General features: G+C 42.7%; 1 protein-coding gene across 2 annotated transcripts in view; it reads left to right on the top strand.

Annotated features, from left to right (window-relative positions):
- Positions 1 to 21,945, top strand: part of LOC120427716 (phosphofurin acidic cluster sorting protein 2) — a 44,981-nt gene extending 23,036 nt beyond the window's left edge. Inside the window, exons 2-11 of one of the 2 annotated variants that reach the window (XM_039592614.2) lie at positions 16,426 to 17,212; positions 17,283 to 17,589; positions 18,661 to 18,828; positions 19,153 to 19,657; positions 19,718 to 19,872; positions 19,932 to 20,191; positions 20,257 to 20,577; positions 20,892 to 20,982; positions 21,041 to 21,157; positions 21,218 to 21,945. In XM_039592614.2, coding sequence (XP_039448548.1) covers positions 16,426 to 17,212; positions 17,283 to 17,589; positions 18,661 to 18,828; positions 19,153 to 19,657; positions 19,718 to 19,872; positions 19,932 to 20,191; positions 20,257 to 20,577; positions 20,892 to 20,982; positions 21,041 to 21,157; positions 21,218 to 21,348 — 2,842 coding nt within the window. In that variant the 3' untranslated portion in view covers positions 21,349 to 21,945. The remainder of the gene's footprint in view (positions 1 to 16,425; positions 17,213 to 17,282; positions 17,590 to 18,660; positions 18,829 to 19,152; positions 19,658 to 19,717; positions 19,873 to 19,931; positions 20,192 to 20,256; positions 20,578 to 20,891; positions 20,983 to 21,040; positions 21,158 to 21,217) is intronic. The other variant, XM_039592618.2, reaches the window with a different exon arrangement.
- Positions 21,946 to 22,386: the final 441 nt, after the last annotated feature.

The raw sequence follows: 22,386 nt of genomic DNA, 5'->3' as shown, positions 1-22,386 counted from the left end.
AAAAGAAAAGTTCATCCGCGGTCTGTCAGCAGCGCGCTGTTTTGTTTGCTGGATCAACATTTGGAAATGTCGAACGTTGAAGGAAATCGCTCAAAAAATGGAAATTAACCGATTTCAAATGTTATGGCCGCAAATGAAAGGTAAGGGTGGCTAATTTTTGCTTCCGATCTGTAAAACTAGTTCTGGCGAGGGTTCTGAGCACTGCGGCAATCGATTTTACCGGCGGGTTGCTTCCGGTTGCATTTGATTTGAGGAGAAGGTTTTTCAATCCACCAGGGGCTTATTCGGGGGCAACAGTTTCGGTAATCCGGAACTTCCGGTAAGTTTCATATTTGCAGTGTTTAGCATGAAAAACAAACTTAGACCAATCTTTCAAGTGTGCGCTTTTTTTGAGGAGGGGGCGCAAACCGAAGAAGAGCGCAACTCGGGGGAGCGTTATTTTGGGGTTTGAGCGCAATTCGAAGGAGCGTTATTGCAGGGTTTTGGTGTAAAATGGGATTTTCTTTTTTAATTTTATTTACAATTAAACGAAACATTTATATAAGGGGTCATCCACAAACTACTGATAATGGGCCATCTTCAAATCTGGGTATCCAAGAACTCCCGGATGTCATGGCCTAGATAGCTACCTGATCAACGGAGGTCTCGACGGAGGTCTATATGCACCCTTAACAAAAATCATGACTTTTTGAGTTCTAAATCCCACTTTTCATACGATTTTTTGAGTTCTGGTACTACAACCATAAAAATGGTTACGATTTTTCATACGATTTTTTGAGTTCAGGTACTACAACCACAGACAAACAGACGAGACTCTCCATACAATTTTTTTTCAAAATCCATCGTCCTTCATAAATCCATCAAATCACGGTGACGCCAGCGCTGTCTGGTGAGCAACAGCCGAAACACAGCCTAAACATACCCTATACTTAGAACCGTACTGTCATGTACCTGTCAGTGTATGTGTGAGACAATCAAGCCACGTGCTAGCAAATGCCACCATCGAAATGATGTTTTTGATCAATTAGCAGCATCTGGGATGAAAAATCTTGACCAAATTGTTGCATAACTAATTTGCCCTTATCATGCGCACGATATTGCTAGGGTGGCCACAAAATATTGGTTCGCATCTCAATCCGCAACTGCCAAGGTTACGGTGCACCAGGAGGAGGCCTCCATACAAGATTTTACCACTGCAACCTTCTTGGAGATTAAGTTCTCGCGGTCGGAAGAATCGGACAACATCGGCAGCCACCAGAACAATGTCGCGGCTTTCCACGATCATTTGCTCATCCCGGAAGAGGTATGAGAGAAGAATATTGGCAATAAACGGAAAGTGCCCAAGCACGGCTTTGCTGTGACACCCGCGGGAACTCCGCAACAATGCTCCAAACACGCAATTCCCGACTTTGTCCTCGGTGGACCGACACCAGTTGAGCAGACCACATCGATATGGTGGTCACATTTGTTTCTAATAAGATGTTTTGCAGTACCGGCTTATTATTAGGGCAAATGTACGTCCTTGCTATTCATCCGCTCATCTGGCCTTGGCCGATAATGTCCCAATCTTTCCCGCAATTCTGTTAGCCTGTATCCTAGTTCTCCGAAGCACTCCAGAATCCCATAAAAAAAATGTTTTCATTTGCTACCTCGCACGTGCTCAACGCTCAACTTTGCCAAAATAAAAACATATCACGCATACTGAGAAAGGCGGACGAGCTGTCACGACCGCAGCGCCATCAGCGCCGGGTGAGTGGATGCCGAAGCTAAATTGCATTTGAAATAACCGTTTTATGCTCAATTTTTGGAGGACGATGGTTCGGCACTTGAGTGTCACGTCTGTTTGTCTGTGCTACAACCATAAAAATGGTTACACTCAACCCCCGGTGGTTGGTCACTTTTTCGTTTGACACTTTTTTAGTTTGTACCCCGTTGGTTGGTCAAAGTCAAACTAAAAAGTGACGAACTGTCACTTTTTACACGGCGCTCACGCACACTATCGAAACAAACGTTTAGTAGTGTGTGTGAACTCCGTGTAAGAAGGGTGTCAAACTAAAAAGTGACCCCGTTCGTTTGACAACAGTTGGTGTCAAACCAACGGGGTTTGAGTGTATATGGGTTGAACTGAAAAATTCGTATGAAAAGTGGGATTTGGAACTCAAAAAGTCATGATTTTTGTTAAGGGTACATATAGACCTCTGTCGAGACCTCCGTTGATCAGGTAGCTATCTAGGCCATGACATCCGGGAGTTCTTGGATACCCAGATTTGAAGATGGCCCATTATCAGTGGTTTGTGGATGACCCCTTATATAAATGTTTCGTTTAATTGTAAATAAAATTAAAAAAGAAAATCCCATTTTACACCAAAACCCTGCAATAACGCTCCTTCGAATTGCGCTCAAACCCCGAAATAACGCTCCCCCGAGTTGCGCTCTTCTTCGGTTTGCGCCCCCTCCTCAAAAAAAGCGCACACTTGAAAGATTGGTCTAAGTTTGTTTTTCATGCTAAACACTGCAAATATGAAACTTACCGGAAGTTCCGGATTACCGAAACTGTTGCCCCCGAATAAGCCCCTGGTGGATTGAAAAACCTTCTCCTCAAATCAAATGCAACCGGAAGCAACCCGCCGGTAAAATCGATTGCCGCAGTGCCCAGAACCCTCGCCAGAACTAGTTTTACAGATCGGAAGCAAAAATTAGCCACCCTTACCTTTCATTTGCGGCCATAACATTTGAAATCGGTTAATTTCCATTTTTTGAGCGATTTCCTTCAACGTTCGACATTTCCAAATGTTGATCCAGCAAACAAAACAGCGCGCTGCTGACAGACCGCGGATGAACTTTTCTTTTGTTCTACAAGGGGAATTGGGGGTAAAACGGTCAAATTGGCAAACATTGATGTTTTAAAATTTGGCCATTCTAGTGCGTTTGAAAGGTCAAATTTGATGTAACAATGCCTAATTTACTGTAAAAATGAATTACATCGCATCAAAGTAGCGATATTTACGAAAAAATAATTATTTTTTAATTAAACCGAATGACGAAATGACCATTTAACCCCAATGCACCCCCGAATCTTTTTTCGCGGTGTTCATTCGCTCGCGCCAACTCGCGATCTCCGGGCGGTGAACTTTTCGCCCAATTTTGTCGCCGGCACTTTTCAATGAGAAGATTAATATATTCCTTCTAGAACATCGTCCATGGAAACAACAAAGGATTTTACATATAGCTTGACTTTTTCTGGCAACTGCATCAAAGTGGGAAAACTTTCGTGCTTGGTAGGTATTTGGAATGATGCATGCATGGTGCAATATTTGAACAGTGCTGTTACTTTATTTTCTGTGATGGCAGCGTGCAGTAAAAAAAATACTGTTAGCATCGTTGAAATACTTCAAGAATATTAAGGTTTTAAAATTTACTCCTCTGCATTGAACTAAAACTTACTTTTATGTTTTTTCCCGATGGCAAAATTACCCTTTTAGAAGATTTCCTCAAAATTAAAGTGCAGTTACCTTAAAATAAATCTGCAACACTTATTTGTCATTTCCTTAAAACAATCCTCCATTGTGAATGACTACATCGAGCGGCCAACAACAACGATCGTGCATTGCCACTTTCGCCATCACTGCTGTGTATCCGATTCGTGCATTGATTGTAATTTTCAGCTGCAAAAAAAAAACAAGAGGCAACTTTTCGCTTTCATTTGTGCAATTTGGTTATCTCATTCAGCAGCAAGCACACGGTGAGCTACACGATTTTCTACGGTTTACCGACGACTGCCGCGGCACTGAGAGGTCTGCAGAGCGTAACTGAAAGATGACTCATGTGAACTTATTGTTTCCAGCACCAAAAAGATGATTCACTGCCGCGGTTGCGAAGGTGGCATTCCACGCCGAGATCATCTTCCTTCCTCGATGCAAAACAACGCCAAATGCTAAAAATGTAGTTGTATACGGTGCCGGTGACTTGTACGGCAGACCTTGGATGGCAGCGAGCTGATCCAACCTTAAACAGCTGCATTGGACTTGTTTCCTGGGCACACTCAGTAGTTGAAGAAAAAATTGAAAGTGGTTGAATCTTTTCTTGCATTTATTTCATAGTATTTATAAATATTGTTTTACTAGTCATATTGGGCCCGGCATTGAGCTCATTCTAACTTTTCGGAACTTTTTTTATTTTATTTTTTATTTTATTTTTTTATTTTTATTTATTTTTTAACATTGTGTTAGTTTAGTTTGTTAGCTTAAGTTTGATTGTATATATCCTCTATGTCATTTGGATTGTAAAATCTGTTGATAATAAAAAAGTAAGAGGTTTTGTGCCTATTTGAGAAGGACCCATCGGTAGGCGTTCCACTCAAACGGGCTTTTCCCTCATATAAAACATATAAAACTTGACTACGCTTAATTATATGAATATTTTCCCTTAATACTCTTTAAAAAAAAGTGAAGTATCAACAAATCCCACCTTTCAAATCCCCAATTCTTGTCCCTGTTGCGGTGAACATGGGAACGGCCGGCAATGGACGGCTGTTATGGTGTTGAGAATCTAGTTCAGGTGGAGTTGGTTCTGTTTCTGGTAATTTCTAGGCAACTCATCGTATAAACATGACTAAAATCCAGTATGCGATCCGCTTAAATCACTGTCTCCAAGCGAAACGAAGCGATTCAATTTCCCAAAATCAATATTTTTTGTTTTAGATTTTTTATATATTTTAGGGGACAAAAAATCGCATTTGTTGAGCAATAGAAAAGTATGAACACAATTTTTTTCCGCCGAGTTATTCTTTTTAAAAAAATCGTTTTTTGAAAAATAAAAATTTTACTCGAGAAAATTTCAATATTGAATATTAGACCTTTTTAAAATGTTAGTCTTGATTCCAAAATTAAAAAATAAAATCTGTAAGGTCAGCAAATTTCACAAATGTTTTATTTTTAACAGGGGGGGGGGGGGGGGATCCACTTGGTTCTTTTCGAGAAAATTGATTCTTTTGAAGGTAAATATTTAAAATCAGGGTTGCTCAAAGTTTTTGAATAGCGGGTCAAATTTGAAGCTTTGAAACAATCTTTAAAACTGAAAAAGCAACTACCGGTTGAAGTTTTTTTTTAAATTTTAGGTATTTTTAGAACGTTTTCGTCATTTTTGAATTTTGTAAAATTGAGAAAATCTTGGTTTGTTTCAACGCATTTTTTTGTTGTTGTTTATATTCAACAAAAAAATTGTTGATTCAAACCTCGTGCAGGTTTATTCTACAAAACGTTTTTCTGCGTGATTGTATTTCTTTACGTTAGATATCTTTACAGTTTCCTGCTTTAATCAAATTTAATCGAATTCGGAAGGTCTATAACTGACTTCCAAAAATTTACAAATTTACTTTTTTTAATCACATTTAGACGTGTTACTATTTTAATATTATACATTTTTCAACACAATATTTGTTTAATATAATCGAGATCAAAGAATGGAAAAACCTTAACCTTAGTTTAATATTAACAAAAACTAAAAAGGTTCCCAAAAAAAAGCATAAACATAACCTTTACTTTTAGGAATTATAGAATCACTTCCAGATGCGTCAAAGGGCCATTTTATATGATCATTCAAAATGGGTCCGTGGGCCACAAAAAAATCACCTCGCGGGCCACATTTGGCCCGCGGGCCATGCTTTGGTCCCCCCTGTTTTAAATACTATAAATGATGGAGTCTATCTATCGATAAACAAACGCACCAAGTTATTTGGCTACTCCATTTAAAAGCTTTAGTTAATAATTGAACAGCACTGTGCACAACTCCCATACAAACTCAAATAAATAAAAATTAATGGTTTTAACCGAGCTTTGAAAATGCAAAAAATGCGGATCCAGGGGAACAGTGGACACCTTCGCGTCCGCAAGTCCGCTCGACTCGACGACTTCTCCGATGTACTTCCGTTGGCTCAGGAAGTAATCACCTTGTGCGTTCTTCTCGATTTCCATGCCGAGGTAGAACCGGATGTCCCCCAGCACGCTCATCTCGAAGTTTTGCTGCAGCGCTCAGGCCTCGATCATCTTCGGATCTTCGCTCGCAACAATCAAGTCATCCACGTACACAAGAACATAGCACCAACGTCCAGCTCGTCGCTTGCGGTACAGGCACGTGTCCGCCACACACCGCTCGAATCCTTGCCGCTTCAAGGCATCGTGAATAGCGTGGCTCAAGGATATATGAAAAAGACAAAAGTGTTCAATTCCAAACGCCTCGACCGGATTTTTGTAGCAATATGGCCCCAGAACATAGCCTGAAACTTTGAGCGCATTTGGTTAAGGTTTAGTACTTCCACCATTGACCTGAAGTTAGTATGGAACTTTTAAAGATTTACTATGGGAAATTTTCACTTTTAACCTCTTCTTAGATAAAGTTTCCCAAAACCCAATCAAATTTTCTTATTCTCAAGTTTCTTATAGGTTTTGATCCGGGGAACAACTTTGTAGAACATCGCAAAGCGCTAGGAATTGATCCTGAAAAGATACAGGATATTTTTTGGAGCTAGGTATTTTTTTTAACGTGCTCTAAAAATTTGCCTGTATCTTTCCGGGATTAATTCCTAGCGCTTTGTGATGTTCTACAAAGTTGTTCCCCGGATCGAAACCTATAAGAAACCACTACTTTGAGAAAAAATCATAGGGCATAGGAAAATATACTCGAAGAAGAGTTAAAAAGTTGAAAATAAATAAATTAAATTTATTGAAATTTCTTTATAACTTCAGGACAATGGTGGAAGTTCTAAACCTTAACCAAATGCGCTCAAAATTTCAGGCTATGTTTTGGGGCCATATTGCTACAAAATTCCGGTTGAGGCGTTCGAAATTGAACACTTTTGTCTTTTTCATATATCCGTGAGCCACGCTAATCGTGAAGCTTCTGATTCCAGGACCGCGCCGCCTGCTTCAGTCCGTACAGGCTCTTCTTCAGCTTGCACACCTTGCCTTTGGCGCCTTCGAATCCGCGTGGCTGACGCATGTAAATCTCCTCCTCAAGATCGCCGTACAGGAAGGCGGTCTTGATGTCGTACTGCTTCACGGTCATGCGTTTCTTCGCAGCAACAGCCATCAGCGCGCGAAAGGTCGTTTGTCGCACCACCGGCGCGAACACTTCGTCGTAGTCGGTCCCGTATTGTTGGCTGAATCCTTGCGCAACCAACCGTGCCTTGAACCGCAACACGCGACCATCCGCGTCCCGCTTGATTTTGTAGACCCATTTCGAGCCAACAGCTTTCCGACCCGGGGGCAGGTCGACGAGAGTCCACGTCTCGTTGGCCTTGATCGACTCAAGCTCGTCGACCATCGCTTGCTTCCAGCGCTCCGCGTCCGGCGACGCCATCGCCTCCGCGTAGGTCCGCGGCTCCGCAAGTGGATCGTCTCGGTGGCCAGCTGCTAGCCCTCCAAACTCGACATCGTCGGCATCATCGTATTCGCTGGAGTCGCTCGAATCGTCCTCGAGTGCCTGAGAAATGGTGGACACGGGTAGACCTTTGCCAGAAACGATAAAGTCTTTGTACTTGCCTGGAAGGATGTGCTCCCGACCGCTGCGCCCCAACACCCCTGACCCGGGTGGTTTGGAAATGTTTTGCGGAGGGAGCACGTTGGTCATGGTGGAACTACTGCCAGCTACTTGGTCATCGACCACAGCATCGGTCCTAGGCCCAGGGACCACAGCTTCCACCACAGGCTCTTCGTGGCCGTCGTCTTCGAGGACATCATCAACATCGAGAGGCTGCTCCTCCTCAACGGCATCCGGTTCCGGCGGAACCAGTCCAGGCTGCTGCGCGGCATCAACCTTCGGAGTTGTACCGAAGTCAAGGGGAATTACCTCCGGTTTCTTCTTCGTGACAGCCGCTTTCTCGCCCAAGCCTTCGTTGATGAAAGTCACTTCGCGACTCTTCAGGAAAGTCTTGCTCGCGAGGTCGTACAGGCGGTACCCCTTCGTGTCCTCTTCAAAACCAATCAGCACACACTCACGAGACTTCGAATCCCACTTCTTGCGCTTGACTTTCGGCACTTGCACCATCGCCTTCGTTCCGAACACGCGAACGTGAGAGAGATCCGGTTTCTTTCCGCTCCACATCTCCTCCGGTGTGAGACTGTGACCGCTGGTTGGCGATCGGTTCATGAGGTAAACTGCAGCATTCACCGCCTCTGCCCAGAACGGTTTTGGTAGCTTGGCCTCGAACAACATGCAGCGCCCTCTCTCGACCGCTGTCCGGTTGAAGCGTTCGGCCATCCCGTTCTGCTCTGGAGTGTAGTCGTTGGTGGTCTGGTGTCGGATGCCCATCCGCTTCAAGTACTCCCGGAATCCCTTGTTGACGTACTCTTTGCCGTTGTCCGTACGCAACGTCTTCAACTTCCGGCCTGTCTGGCGCTCCGCCAGGACATGGAATTCTTTGAAGCAAGCCAGTACTTCGTCCTCCGACTTGGTCTTGAGAAAGTACACAAACGCTCGCCGGGACTTGTCGTCGATAAACGAAACGTAATACCGACAACCGCCGAGGGACGGCAGCTCCATTGGGCCAGCGATATCGGAATGAATTACCTCAAGCAACTCCTCGGCTCGGGAACCACTCTTGCTGAACGGCAGTCGAGCTTGTTTCCCCATCGGGCAAATCTGGCAATCGTCCATGCCGTCTCCGTTGATCTGCACACCGCTGGCTACACCGTTGGCCAGTTTCTTGATGCTGCTCACGTTCAGGTGACCCAGGCGCTTGTGCCAAGTCTCGAGGGTCTCCACGCGCGAACACGCCAGCGCCTTGTTCTTACGCTGGTCCACCTTGAACAGGTCATCTTCGATCACACCGGTCGCAACGACGCCGCCATCAGCGTTCCGGATAATGCAGCCGTCCGCGTTGAACAGCACCGTGTTGCCCTTCCGTACGAAATTTGTCGAAAGGTCCGGGACAAAATGCACATCGCTTACCGGAACAGGTTCCTCACCATTAAAATACGACGGGAAGAGCGTGGCCGTTCCGCATGCCTGGATCTCCATCGACTCCTTGTTGGCAGCTACAACCGTTCCGCTCCTGTCCCGCACGTCCTCCAGCAGCTCCAGGTTCCGCGTCATGTGCTGTGTCGCACCTGAGTCCAGGTACCAGTCGTCCGTCCCGGCCGACTTGAATGTAGACAGCACCGTGCACAACGCTTGCTTCCCACGCACGGCATCCTTCTCGGGGCAGTGCTTCGCAATGTGGCCAATTATGTTGAACTTCCGGCACCGTGGACCGCGTTCCTCCGGCTGACTTTTTCGCGAACCGTGGTTGCCACGAGAGCCGCTCGCTGTTTGGTCGTCGCCATGGAAACCGCCCGCTGTTTGGGTGTTGCGTCGGTAACCACCTGGCTTGTTGACTCGCCGCTTAGCAACGAAAGTTTTTTCACCTGGCAACAGCTCGTCCTCCTCCTGCAGCAGAATCGTCTTCACGGAGTCCCCCGTGATCGCCATTCCGGAATTCTTGAGCGCCATCACCATGGGCTTGAACCGGTCCGGCAGCCCCGCCAACAGCAACGCACCAACGAACCTGTCTGGAATCGGGAAACCAATGCTTTTCAACTGGTGGCACGCCGAGATGATCTGGTTCGCGTAGATTTCCATCGTTCCGCAGCTGTCCAGATCGGTCCTGATGAGCTTGTGCAGCTATCCGACCTCCCGCGTGAGTCCGCTCTCCTCGAACGCGTCGACCAGGTTCTTCCAGGCTTCTTGCGCCGTCTTCGCTTCTCGAACGTGGTAATAGTTTACCGGTTCCAGGAACTGGATGATCTTCCCTCGCGCAAGCTTGCTCTTGGCCGGGTCGACCGCTTCCACCGTTCCATCCGCCTTCACCTTCGGTTCGACGGCATCCCACAGGTCTTCAACTTCGAGGTGGGTTTGGACCGCAAACTTCCAATCGGCCCAGTTCTCCCGACCGACAAGTCGCTCGATCCCGTGAATCCGATCGGACATCTTCGCTAGTCTTTGCGCACGTCTGGGCTCATAACCTCTTGTTAGAGTAATGAGAAACGCAGTGGATTATAAATACGTCCAATCGGTAGAAGTTTATTTTAACTAATAAAGTAACCAAGCTGCCGGCACACAGTGCCTACTTGATTGCGCGCAGTCTTCAACTCAACATATGCTTCTGTTAAAAAAAATTAACTGACCGATTCTTAGCGAAGCTACACCAAAATGTCACTTTTTTCAATTTTCAATGTGATTTTTTTATGAAAAATTTCATTTTAATTATGATCTAATAATTGCAATGTGCTTTAAATGCGTTTTCTTATCTGAAATGCCAAAAATATTGACCAAATAAGGTCTGCAAGTCATTGAATGGGAGAGGAGTTTTTTCATAAATCTGCTCCTTTCGTTGTCCCGTCACGAAAAGAAATGGCTGGCAAAAACTCAAATCTCAACCAAATCTTTCAGTTCAAGGAGCAAAAGATTTGTTTTTCAATTTGTGATAATGTGTAGAAGAGCAAAAGTTCAAAAAAATCAATCTGGCAAAACTGTGTCGAATTTTTGGTGTGCCTTTTAAAATTCCAGTTTTACGATGTTGTCCCGTCACGCTACATTTTCATTTCAGAAGAAGCACAGGTATAATATTGTTCATTATGCATGTCATTTCTATGTTAGAAAATCAATTATCTTTTCAAATATGTAATAACATTGGGGGGTTTCTTCTTTAATTGTGCCACTACAGCCAAAACGCTGAAAAAAACTTGGGAATTTTTGAAAAGGAGCCGAAGAATCGGTCAATTTGAGAAATCTATTAGAATTGCAACCGAGTGCAGCTCATGTGTACTAATCGTCTGTTTGGCGCCCCAACAAAAAATCGTGTCGCTAGGCCTCATTCTAAAAATTACTTTTGTTTGATGGTATAAGGTGTTGCAAAACGGTGCAAACTGACGTTTCTTCATCACTTGTAATAATGCACCATTAGTTTACCAATTGTATTTAATCCCGAGCAGACGGAAATAACTTGGGAAGGTCAGTTTTTGATATTGTGAGAAGATCGAAATATGTTATTGGGATGATCGGATTAGTTGTTAAAATAACAAAAATCAATAACAAAGATTTGTTCGAAGAATAACTTAAACTGTTATTATGTTGTTATTGCAATAACAAACCAATAACACAGAAGGAATCATGAAGGAATAACAAGATTTGTTATTTTGTGCGGAGAGGTGGAGCAGCATAATAACAAAAAATGTTATTGAACTGGTATGTCTCCATAACAAAAAAAGTTATTGTTTTGGTTTATTTGTAATTTGCAAATAAACCTGCAGTTGCCATAACTCCTCTGTACTAGTCAGGGCTGCAGAGTTGGGTACCTCCAAGCGACTTTGAATCCATACTTGAAGACAACTCCGACTCTGGATGCAGGATATGACGTCAACGACGACTTCAGCTCTCCAAAAATACCCGACTTCAGAGACTCCGACTCCAAGTAAAAGTTGCTGAAAATTTGCTGAATCCGATGCAGTCTCCGAGATCTCACTCCAGCTCGAACTTCAACGTCAGCTCCGACTTCCTGGCTCTGTGAAAATAATAACAGTTTTTGTTATTCACACTTCAAAAATTCTCAATAAATAAATCAATTCCGTTAGGGAATATAACAAAATTAAAAAAAAAATTAACTCTCAAAAGTTAATTTTATCGGATTAATTTTAGCTTGAATCCCCATTTCATGGTGAAATAAATGACCCCGATGAAATTGGTCAAAATTATTTCATAGTTCTAGCCAATTTTAGTAAAATCCCTTAGGGGGTATATCAAATAATTAAAAAAAATCAACTTTCGAAATTACAACTTTTTAGAATAATTTTAGCTTAAGGACCCCATTTCATGGCCAAAATAATGACCCCGACGAAATTGGTCAAAATTATCCCATAGTTCTAGCCAATTTTAGCAAAGTCCCTTAGGGGGTATATCAAATAATTAAAAAAATCAACTTTCAAAATTTCAACTTTTCAGAATAATTTTAGCTTAAGGGCAACATTTCATGGCCAAAATAATGACCCCGACGAAATTAGTCATAATTTTCCCATAGTTCTAACCATTTTAAACAAAGTCCTTTAGGGGGTATATCAAATAATTAGAAAAATCAACTTTTAAAATTTCAACTTTTTAGAATAATTTTAGCTTAAGGACCCCATTTCATGGCCAAAATAATGACCCAGACGAAATTGGTCAAAATTATTTCATAGTTCTAGCCAATTTTAATAAAATCCCTTAGGGGGTGTATCAAATAATTAAAAATATCAACTTTCAAAATTTCAACTTTTTAGAATAATTTTAGCTTAAGGACCCCATTTCATGACCAAAATAATGACCCCGACGAAATTGGTCAAAATTATCCCATAGTTGTAGCCAATTTTAGCAAAGTCCCTTTGGGGGTATATCAAATAATAAAAAAAATCAACTCTCAAAATTTCAACTTTTAAGAATAATTTTAGCTTAAGGACCCCATTTCATGGCCAAAATAATGACCCTGACGAAATTGGTCAAAATTATCCCATAGTTCTAACCATTTTAAACAAAGTCCTTTAGGGGGTATATCAAATAATTAGAAAAATCAACTTTTAAAATTTCAACTTTTTAGAATAATTTTAGCTTAAGGACCCCATTTCATGGCCAAAATAATGACCCAGACGAAATTGGTCAAAATTATCCCAAAGTTCTAACCATTTTAAACAAAGTCCTTTAGGGGGTATATCAAATAATTAAAAAAATCAACTTTCAAAATTTCAACTTTTTAGAATAATTTTAGCTTAAGGACCCCATTTCATGGCCAAAATAATGACCCCGACGAAATTGGTCATAATTATCCCATAGTTCTAGCCAATTTTAGCAAAGTCCCTTTGGGGGTATATCAAATAATTAAAAAAATCAACTTTCAAAATTTCAACTTTTTAGAATAATTTTAGCTTAAGGACCCCATTTCATGGCCAAAATAATGACCCCGACGAAATTGGTCATAATTATCCCATAGTTCTAGCCAATTTTAGCAAAGTCCCTTAGGGAGTATATCAAATAATTAAAAAAATCAGCTTCCAAAATTTCAACTTTTTAAAATAATTTTAGCTTAAGGACCCCATTTCATGGCCAAGATAATGGACCCCGACGAAATTAGACAAAATTATCCCAAAGATCTAAACATATCTAACAAAAGAAAAAATAATAACAGATTGTGTTATGGACACTTAGAAACTTTTCCATTTGTGCGATTTATGGTAATTTTATTCCTAAGTCAGTATACCGAACGAATAACAAATTTTGTTATTAGGAGATTTTTTGAAATGTATAACATTTCCTCTTATTAGCGTGTTATTGAACATTTTCAATATAATATCACTTCAATACCAAATTTTGTTATTTTATCAGAAACTGTTATTATTTGTTCTTCTTTATGTTAAACTTTAGGATAAAATAATAACACTTTTTGTTATTTTAACAGGATTTGTTATTGAAATATTATTGATTTTGTTATTACCGTCTGCCCGGGATGAGAGATGCATTTTAAATTGTGGATATAAAACAAAGTTCGTTTGCAGACTTTAAATGACAAACTCCAGTATACGATTACGATTACTAAATGCTCGGAAACCCACCCACCCATCGTTGGCTCTAATTTAAAAGTCAGCAATCCAGCAGAAAAACACCTTAATGAACAGAACACGTCTCGTCCCGTCTCCGTATCGGTGCCCTTGACAAAGTGTTTGGCTCCAATTGTTGTCCACAGCAGCCACAGTCATCTCTGTGTGTGTGCGTGGGAATCTGTTTACATTCTATTCTAATATTAGACCCATCACTCACTGTCAAAGGCAAGGCAGTCAGTGTGCAGAGTATACGACGTCGTTGCTCCCGTTTCGTTCTTAAGGTGTGCCTCTCTGTAGTGAAGTGGGTAATTTGAAGGCAAAGTGAAGTTCAAGGAACAGGTCGTCGTTTGTGAGCACGCACGCCCGCCCGCTATGCAACACATGTTCGGATGGTTCTGTTCACGTGTGAACTGACCGCGCATTTATTACGCTGCTTTAACAATTACATTGCATTTGTTATCCTGAGCTGAGATATGGAATAACTTTCAACATCTCGATATGTAAGGGCTCAAATTAGCTGTGCAAAAAATGGTTCGAATGCTCAACCTGATACAAACCTTTGGTTTTGGTCCAATGTGAACCCGCTGCTGAACTTAACTGGCATCCCAAACGATGCGACCGGGGCTCATCAATTATTCAACGAAGTTTTCGTATTTTACGCAATCGGGCCGGCGAAAAAAAAGCCAAACAAACACCCGTTCACACGTGTGCTGCTGCCGGCTCGCCGCACAAATTTGTGTGTGTATGAATTTATAAAGGGGCTCGACACGCGCACGTCACGGTTCGGTGAGGATATGTTCAGAAAATGAAACCCCATCGACAGTCGGTTTGTCAGTCCGTCAGTCGGCGCGCATATTCACTTTAAATGTCACGGTCAAGAAAAGTAAAAGCCAATCGTAAAGGTGCATGAACGCAACTGTGCTCGTAATAACTTTTGAAATTGAAGCGACTAGATTAGAACTACGTGGATTTTCTAGATCTTGGTATTGCCATCGATGGTAACGTATCTAAAGGTTGAATCGATATTGGCTAAGAAAGAAGCTAAAAATGAACGAGACGTGTCTAAACATATCCTGCTTTTATTAGTAAACGAACAGGATAGCAAAGGAGTAGAAAAGCAACAGACGCAGAGCATTGCCCTGCATAAATTATATCTGAGAAAAGTGAACCAGACATTATTGCAGACACGTTTTGTGAAACTTTAACAAAAAGAAACCTGTGTTCTGAGATAAGTCCCCAAGTTCACTCAAGAAAAATCACGTTTTAATTCAAAGTACGTCGCTCTTGATGAAATAAGATTGAAGATTTTCAAGAAAACGAAATTCATGATTATCATACAATGCAACAAGTAGTTCCTATAGAGCCATTGAATTGCTGATTCTGGCGGAAAGGGAATATCTGACAACCGGTGATTCGTTTTTCCTCCCCCAGCGCATGAAATTTCCGCATTCCCGGGACGGGAGCAGAAAAGGAGCTGAAAGCAGCGCGATATAATGAGCTTGTGATTATGCAAATTGTTTCAAATGCTTGCGGAAAATGAAATGGTCAGAGTTTTTTTTTTGTTTTCGTTGCCCCGTTTCCGTTTGCTTTACCTAACACAAATAGAAAAGCATGGATTGGTGCGAAGGCGGCCGGCGGAGGTCCGAGCTGAGAGCATGACCTGGAAAAGAACAATGATTACCGGAGGTGGTGACCAGAGCGGCTACGGCAAAGTTTGACAAGAACGGTGCCAACATGATTCAATTTCATCGGGGTTTTTTCAGGATGAATTATTCGAGCGAGCCATGTATTACGCTTGAGTTAGAGTTGTACTTTTCACTCCAAATGGATCAAAAGATTCAAGTAGAATATCCTGATTCAAAGATGATATTAAGAGTATACATTTGGTCATATTTTGGGTTTTTATGATAATTTGATATGATATGGAATATATATGGAACTTTTGACCATTAATTCCAAGTTGACCTGTTAAAAAAATTGTTTGTTCTCTAGAACTATAAAAGTGCCCCGAACATCACTTTTCTCTATAACTTAACCCTGAATTGCTACGATAAAAAACTGATTTTTGAAGGTTTGCTATCTATAAATTTGGTCGTAGAAGGCGTAGATAAAATTATGGTGTCTTCGACAAAGTTGCTTGGATTGGCAAGCCTAGAGTAGAGATGGGCAAAATTGAGCAAATCGTTCATCGTTCAAAATGAGCGACCGCTCAGGAAAAATGAGCGGCGGTTAATTTTGTGAACCGGTTCTTTTCAAAGAACCATGAAATTAAAGAGCGAGTGGAAGAACGAACCGAACGAGAGCGAATGAGCGAGAACGATTGAACGGAAATATCGAACGGAGCGCCCGTTTTGCGTCGCTCGTGCCGTCGTCGAACTGCGTCGTTTTCGCTCACTCTTTCGTTCATTCGCTCTCACTCATTTTTTTTTTCATAAAAATATTTGTATTATGTCCTTTTTAGTACTGGAATCTGGTTAGGACCGAGTCGGCTTTTGTAATTACATTTTTAAAGCTAAGAGTAATTACAGATTCGTCCCAGTTGACGTTATTTCAAATCGATCTGAGAAATGATGGATTGCGATTTATCAATTAATACATGTTATCTGATTAGTTAACCATCTGTATTCTATATCATATATAAAGTAATGTGTGGTAATCTTTACTGAATACCTAAAAAAAATCTGCAAAATTACTTTTTTCGTCTCCTACTTTTAGGATATCGTCACCAACGCCGAGGGCCTATTACTTTGGACAAATACCTTATTATTTTGTATATTTTTCTGTCAATTTGCTAACGAGTATAACTTTTCTCTTTCCCCTATTCCAGATTATGTTCCCTGACGATAACGCGCCTCTCGCTGCTCACGCCACTGCCGCCCGATCTCACATCACTCTCCCTGGCGGTCAAAATGCAAAGTTCCAAGCGGACGCTTCGCTCACACGAGATTCCGGTGCCCCAGTCGTTGAGCACCGGGTACGGCAGCAGCAGCCTCGGTGGGCCCGGTGTGATAGGCCAAAGTGGCCAGCTCAATTCGCCGCCGCTGCTGGAAACAGAACTCGATCTCCACTTTAGTCTACAGTATCCTCACTTTATCAAGCGGGACGGTAACCGGCTGCTTATTCTGCTGCAACGGCGGAAGAAGTATAAGACCCGTACCATTCTGGGGTACAAAACACTCGCCGAGGGTGTCATCCGGATGGACGCGGTCCTGCAAAAGTCCATGGACATGACCGTCGAGTTGAACGGATCTGGGAAAGCGGGTCGCCAGGGATTGACCATCGCGACGCTCCGTGCCACACAGGTCTCGTCCATTCCGGTGGATCAGGACAACAAGAACAACAACAGTCTGCTGGTGACGGATCGTGTCAACGAATACTCCGACGAGGACGAAGAGCAAGAGTTCAGCTCCGGTGACGAGAATGACGACGGACTTTCGGGGTATGCGGCCAAACGGAACTACGCCGGAAAGCGTGACACGTACAAAAAGTTTGACCGAGGCGACAACGACGGCGAAGGGGACGACGGGAATCTGTTGCCCTCGAACCAGGTGGACAGCGACAGCGATTTCGACAACATGGGAAAGGACAAAGGATCGCGCGCCAAGATGAGTCGTGTAAGTAGCTACTCGTTGAGGTTGATGTTTTCAAGTTACTAACCATAAACTTTCCTTCCGGACCCGACAGCAACGAAACTTTAAGCAACGCATCATTTCGCTGCTGAAGCGGTTCAAAGTTCCCGACGAACTTGAGGGGGACGTTCCCGAACGGGGACCGTCGGGGCTGCGGGGCAAGCGCGATCTGGACGCACTATTTCAGGAGCTCGAGTCGCTGTCCTGCGGGGAGGGGGACGACTCCGGGCAGGACATGGACAGCTTGTCGATTGGATCTACGCCAAAGCCATCATTGAGGCCATTTTTCGAAAATTCCAAACCGACGTTGCAGCACCAGCAGTCGGCGGTTCAGCTGAGCTCTCTGCAGAAAAGTAGCAAAGGTATGTTAGAACAGAGGGGGAGGTAGCGATACTTTGATTTGTTTCAAACAAACTGTTACATTGAGTTACACTAATTGTAATGCTCACGCCGAAGTGTTGATTAGATAGAATTTTATCTTACGTTGCAGAGTGAAACATCATATTTTTGTGTGTGTGCGTGTTGACTCGAATGTGTGCTTGCGTGTGAATAACATTCGAAGTGGTTTAATAGCATGATGATTTTCTGATTTACTTAACTCAAATTATGACGATTTGATATTAAAACTGTACGACGAAAGAACTCTGAAAACTAATAAAATTGTGTGATTCGCAGGTCATTCCTTCCTCTTTCAAACATGCTTATCTTCTAAAAGAAGGCACAAATTTACAGGTTAAATATTGTGCGTTTCCTTTCGCTTGCACAATTTAAATTTATATTTCCAACAAACAAAAAAAAAACGGTGAGCGAAATTTTGACCATAAGTAATTTGGATGTATATCTCTAGTTGCTAATAAGTAAGCAAGTGTTATCTTGTATCAAAATTAATTTTATTAAAGAGTTGATCTTCAATTATCCCCGAGCTACAAGGCTATAATATGGCCTTAATCCGTAACGAAAATATGGCTTATTTCTCCTTCGACTAATCAATATTTCATAAAATATAGCGTAAAATTTTGGCCTCAAACTGCTCCCTTTAATAGTAATTTACTCATAAAATCAAATGTTTAGTGCTAGTTTTTTCTCTGAATATTGTATGCCAGAGCTTAAGCTTCTCAGATGCCAATTGGCTTTCATGCTTATCGTATTACCAAATTATCATGAAAAACACACAAAAATGATAAATTTCCAAAAAGGAGAAAATCGCTTCTTTCCAGCGAAACTGAGTGTGAGTAATGCATTCGTAATTCAACTCTCATCAACCAAACAGCATAGCATTTAACGTGACCATTAAAATTTTCAACTAAATGTTCTGATGTTTACCTATATATTAAAGCAATTGACAATGTTTATAATTTCATTCAACCAATCATAGATAATGTTGCATGGCTTGTTCTGTTTGTTTTCTTTTTCATTTTCTTTCGTTTTTACAGATTTTATGCCAGAAAAGAAAACCATTTTAGAGAAGCGTGACTCACTCGCCGAAAAGAAAAGCAATTCCGTAACGATTGCCAATAATCTTAATAATAGTATCAACAACAACAATATCAGTAATAACAATCATACTAGCAATTACAATAACAGTCTGAGTAACAGCCAAGGTTTGTAGCTTCGTTTTATACTTTTCACACAAAAAAAAACAAAACCCACGCATTTCATTTTCACTGTCACTGTCTGCTGTTTTCTAAGTCTCTTACTTTGTTGTGTGTTTTATTATCTCATTGACCTCATTTTGCCTTTATTGAAAATAGTTTGTGATTTTTCCATTCCAAAATTGAATCTGTAGTCTAGCGATAATATTTTCACAACACTTTCTAATTCTGTTTCCATCATGAGTTTCCCAACCGACAAAAAAAATCGCGTCATTTTTTCGAGACACATTAAAATGTTCAACACGTTTTGTCCCTCCCCCCTCCCAATGTCAGACCGCTCCGGTGACTGGAAAAACGATAGCTCCGGAAACGAAGGTGGTGCGGGCAACACGGACCCGGAAGCGCTGTCATCGGATCCACAAAACACTGGCAGCCCGCCAAAAGAAAAGGAGCCAACCGCAGTCGAAAAGAAGAATCGTCTCTTTCGCACCAGCAGCAGCACTCCAAACAGTGCCAAAAAGCAGAAGCAATCGCTGAGCTTCTCGACGACGGGCGGTGACCAGCCCAAGGCTTCCCCGCTGGAGACGTGTCTGTCGCCGACAAACGTGGAACCGCGCAAATCACTGCTCGAGCAGCTCTCGCGCACGTTCACAACGGAGGAATCGCTGCTGCCGGATGTGGTCACCATCATGGGTCCGCCGGAGGGCACCAGCAGTTCTTCCTTCACCCCAAGGCTCGTGTCACTCATATCAAACACCTTCCGGCCGACGTTCTCGCCGAACAACACGGCCGAGGTGAAGGCAATCACGCAGGCACTGATGAACAAGATTCAAAAATAGTAAGTAGCTTTGTTTGCGAATCTTCGGTACGATGTGCTTTACTTTGAATCGTTTTCCAGCTGTAATTCGACCGCCAAACCACCCACTACAGTCAAGGTTCTGCTGGTTGGTGGAGATTGGTTGCAAGGTGCCGTACTGCGTCATTACGTTGAGCTGCTGGGAATTCGACCGCCGGACTGGGTTAATCATATCAGATTCTACATAATACCACTAGGTAATGAGTCAAATCTAGGTTAGCCTTTCGGCAAAACTTTCAACAATCATTTTTCGTAGGTTCCTGCGGCGTGGCTCGGTATCTCAGCGTGGTCGACTCCAGCTACTCGAGCATGTTTGGAACGGAAAACTGGCAGCAAATCTGCGACCGGGCAGCAAACCTCGAAAGCGCACAATCAAAGAACGAATCGGCGGAAATCATCAGCCGGATACAACGCTATCTGCACTCGAGCGGTCCGTGCACCCAGGTGCCGATTGCGGAAGCCATGGTCAACTACCGGGACGAGGATTCCTGTCAGATTTTCGTACCGTTCATCAGTGTAACTAACCGTTCTAGACCAATTTCCGAGAACGAATTTTGATTATTTCTCAACCTAACCAACAGGACGTCAGGATAGGCTGCCAGGAGGGGCCGCAGCTTTCGCTAGATCTCGAAGAATCGTTCGCCCTCGGCGGGTCCGGTCAGAGCTCGGACCGCGTTCTGTCGAGCTCGCCTCCGCAGAGTGGTCGGGCGTCACCGCCGGCACCGCTCACCCCGGCCCCCGCGGTACAGCAATCGAGCAGCGGCACGCACGAATCGGTCGAGCTACAAGTGGACTATTGGCCGCTGGCAAGGCCCATCCTGGATGTGAAGGAAAAGTCGCTGGGCAAGGGGCAGGATCCGACCGGCAAAAACAGTATTAAGAGCACCTTCAGGCATCTGCAGGTACGTACCATTTGAAAATTTAGATTTTCAACATGTTTAAATAATTCCAATCGTTACATTGAAAGGGTTTATCGCTCGATTGGAACCATAAATCTGATTGTAATCGGCCATCGTTACTTATTCAAAATTTCTAAAAAGTTCTTTGGCATTTTGGTCATGTCTTGAATCCAACCACCTGCCCCTTTTTGACGTAGAAAGCCTTTTCATACAAGTTTCACAAGGTCTCACAATGAAAACTTATCTAACATGGGACACTTTGCGGAAAATGGCAATTTGAAGATTAGAAATCAATGTCAATAATGTTATTTTTGTAGGTTTGGAGATTACCGCTGGCGCCCTGCAATGGTGAATACACCAACGGACTGACCTTGAGCTACGCCACCAAGGAAAAGAAGCAAAAGAGTGGTAAGTTTGAGGTCGGTAAGACCCGGAGCGTTCGATACAATTTTGTTCTAATTCACAGTCATGAGGCTGGGCAAGAAGAAGGAGAAGGATCGCGATGCCGAGAAGGAGCAGTGCGTTGAAGGCGTAGCTCGGCTGATTTGCTCTCCGAAGCAGTCTCATCCGGTTCCGTTGCGAGGTACGAACGTTCATAGTTTGTTGTCCCGGGGTGGAACATTAAAAGATGCACTTTTTCCAGTGTACATTGACGGTACCGAGTGGACCGGAGTGAAGTTCTTCCAGCTGTCGTCCCAGTGGCAAACACATATCAAAAACTTCCCGATCGCCCTGGTTGGAGCGCCGCTCGCCTCGGCGGAAATGTTAACCTAGTCAGTTTCCTTGTCCGCTGCAGCATCACCGCAGGGATCGGTCCTCGCGTCCTCGCAACCGCTGACTGCCGGAAAGTCTAGCCATAGTACGAAAGTCCGTTGCTCCTCTACGTCGTTCGCCGTAGCCGTGGGGGGAGTTGCCGGCCCGAGTGGTGTTCAAAAAAGCAGTAACGCCGCTAAAACTTTTATCACTACTCGGGCCGCGGCGACCCTAGGCGGCAGTTCCTCTCGAATTCTACGACCCCGTAGCTGGGCTCCAACGAGTCGGGCCGATTAGTAAGATCCTAGCTGTAGTACACAGTACAATTGATGTATGTTGTTAGTACTGGATGTGATGTGTAGTTGCTATCATCCTTTACACAGGATTAGTAGAGCAGCAGCAACGGAGGTCATTTTTGGTTTTGTTCTGTGAAATAACCCGGACATGCGCTTTATGTTCAGTATTTTGGATTTCTCTTTTCCCGTACTTTTAGTAATTTCCTCACGGTAATGTTGGGATGAAAAACTGCTCACTACATCGTTGTCTATATATTTGTAAAATAGTGAGAATAGTCACAGCTCAAATTGTTGTAATAAAATTAAAATTGTGTTTCGTTTACCTTTTTGCGGTATTCTTTTGTATCAAACACTGATTTGTCATAATATTATGTGATGAGCTGCACTAGGCAGAGCAAGAATAGTTTCCAGATATGTTGACGTCAATTCTTTGTTGAAAAGTGATTTTCTATTCATTTGACTTGAAACTCTTCTTGCTTTGCTTATTGAGCGTACATGATAAGATGTTCTCCATAAAACAAGCGATTCATCGATGAAATGCACTTCTTTTCTACCAATTATTCAACATGCTGACTGTGTGATTTGATCCCCGTATTTACTGTATGAAATTAAGTAAATCCAGATGGCCTCAACTGCTGGACTTTTATCTTTTGTTGAAAAAACTAGTCTCTCGTGATAAGCAAATGTTACGAACAGAAAGAATGCATCATTAAACGAAGAATAAAATGGAAATCAATATGACTGATAGTGTTTTGAGCACACT

This window comes from Culex pipiens, chromosome 1 (genome assembly GCF_016801865.2).
Source record: "Culex pipiens pallens isolate TS chromosome 1, TS_CPP_V2, whole genome shotgun sequence".
NCBI classification, from domain to species: Eukaryota; Metazoa; Arthropoda; class Insecta; order Diptera; family Culicidae; genus Culex; species Culex pipiens.
The sequence above is the reverse complement of the archived record's forward strand: the minus strand, read 5'-3'. Positions and strand labels throughout refer to the sequence as shown.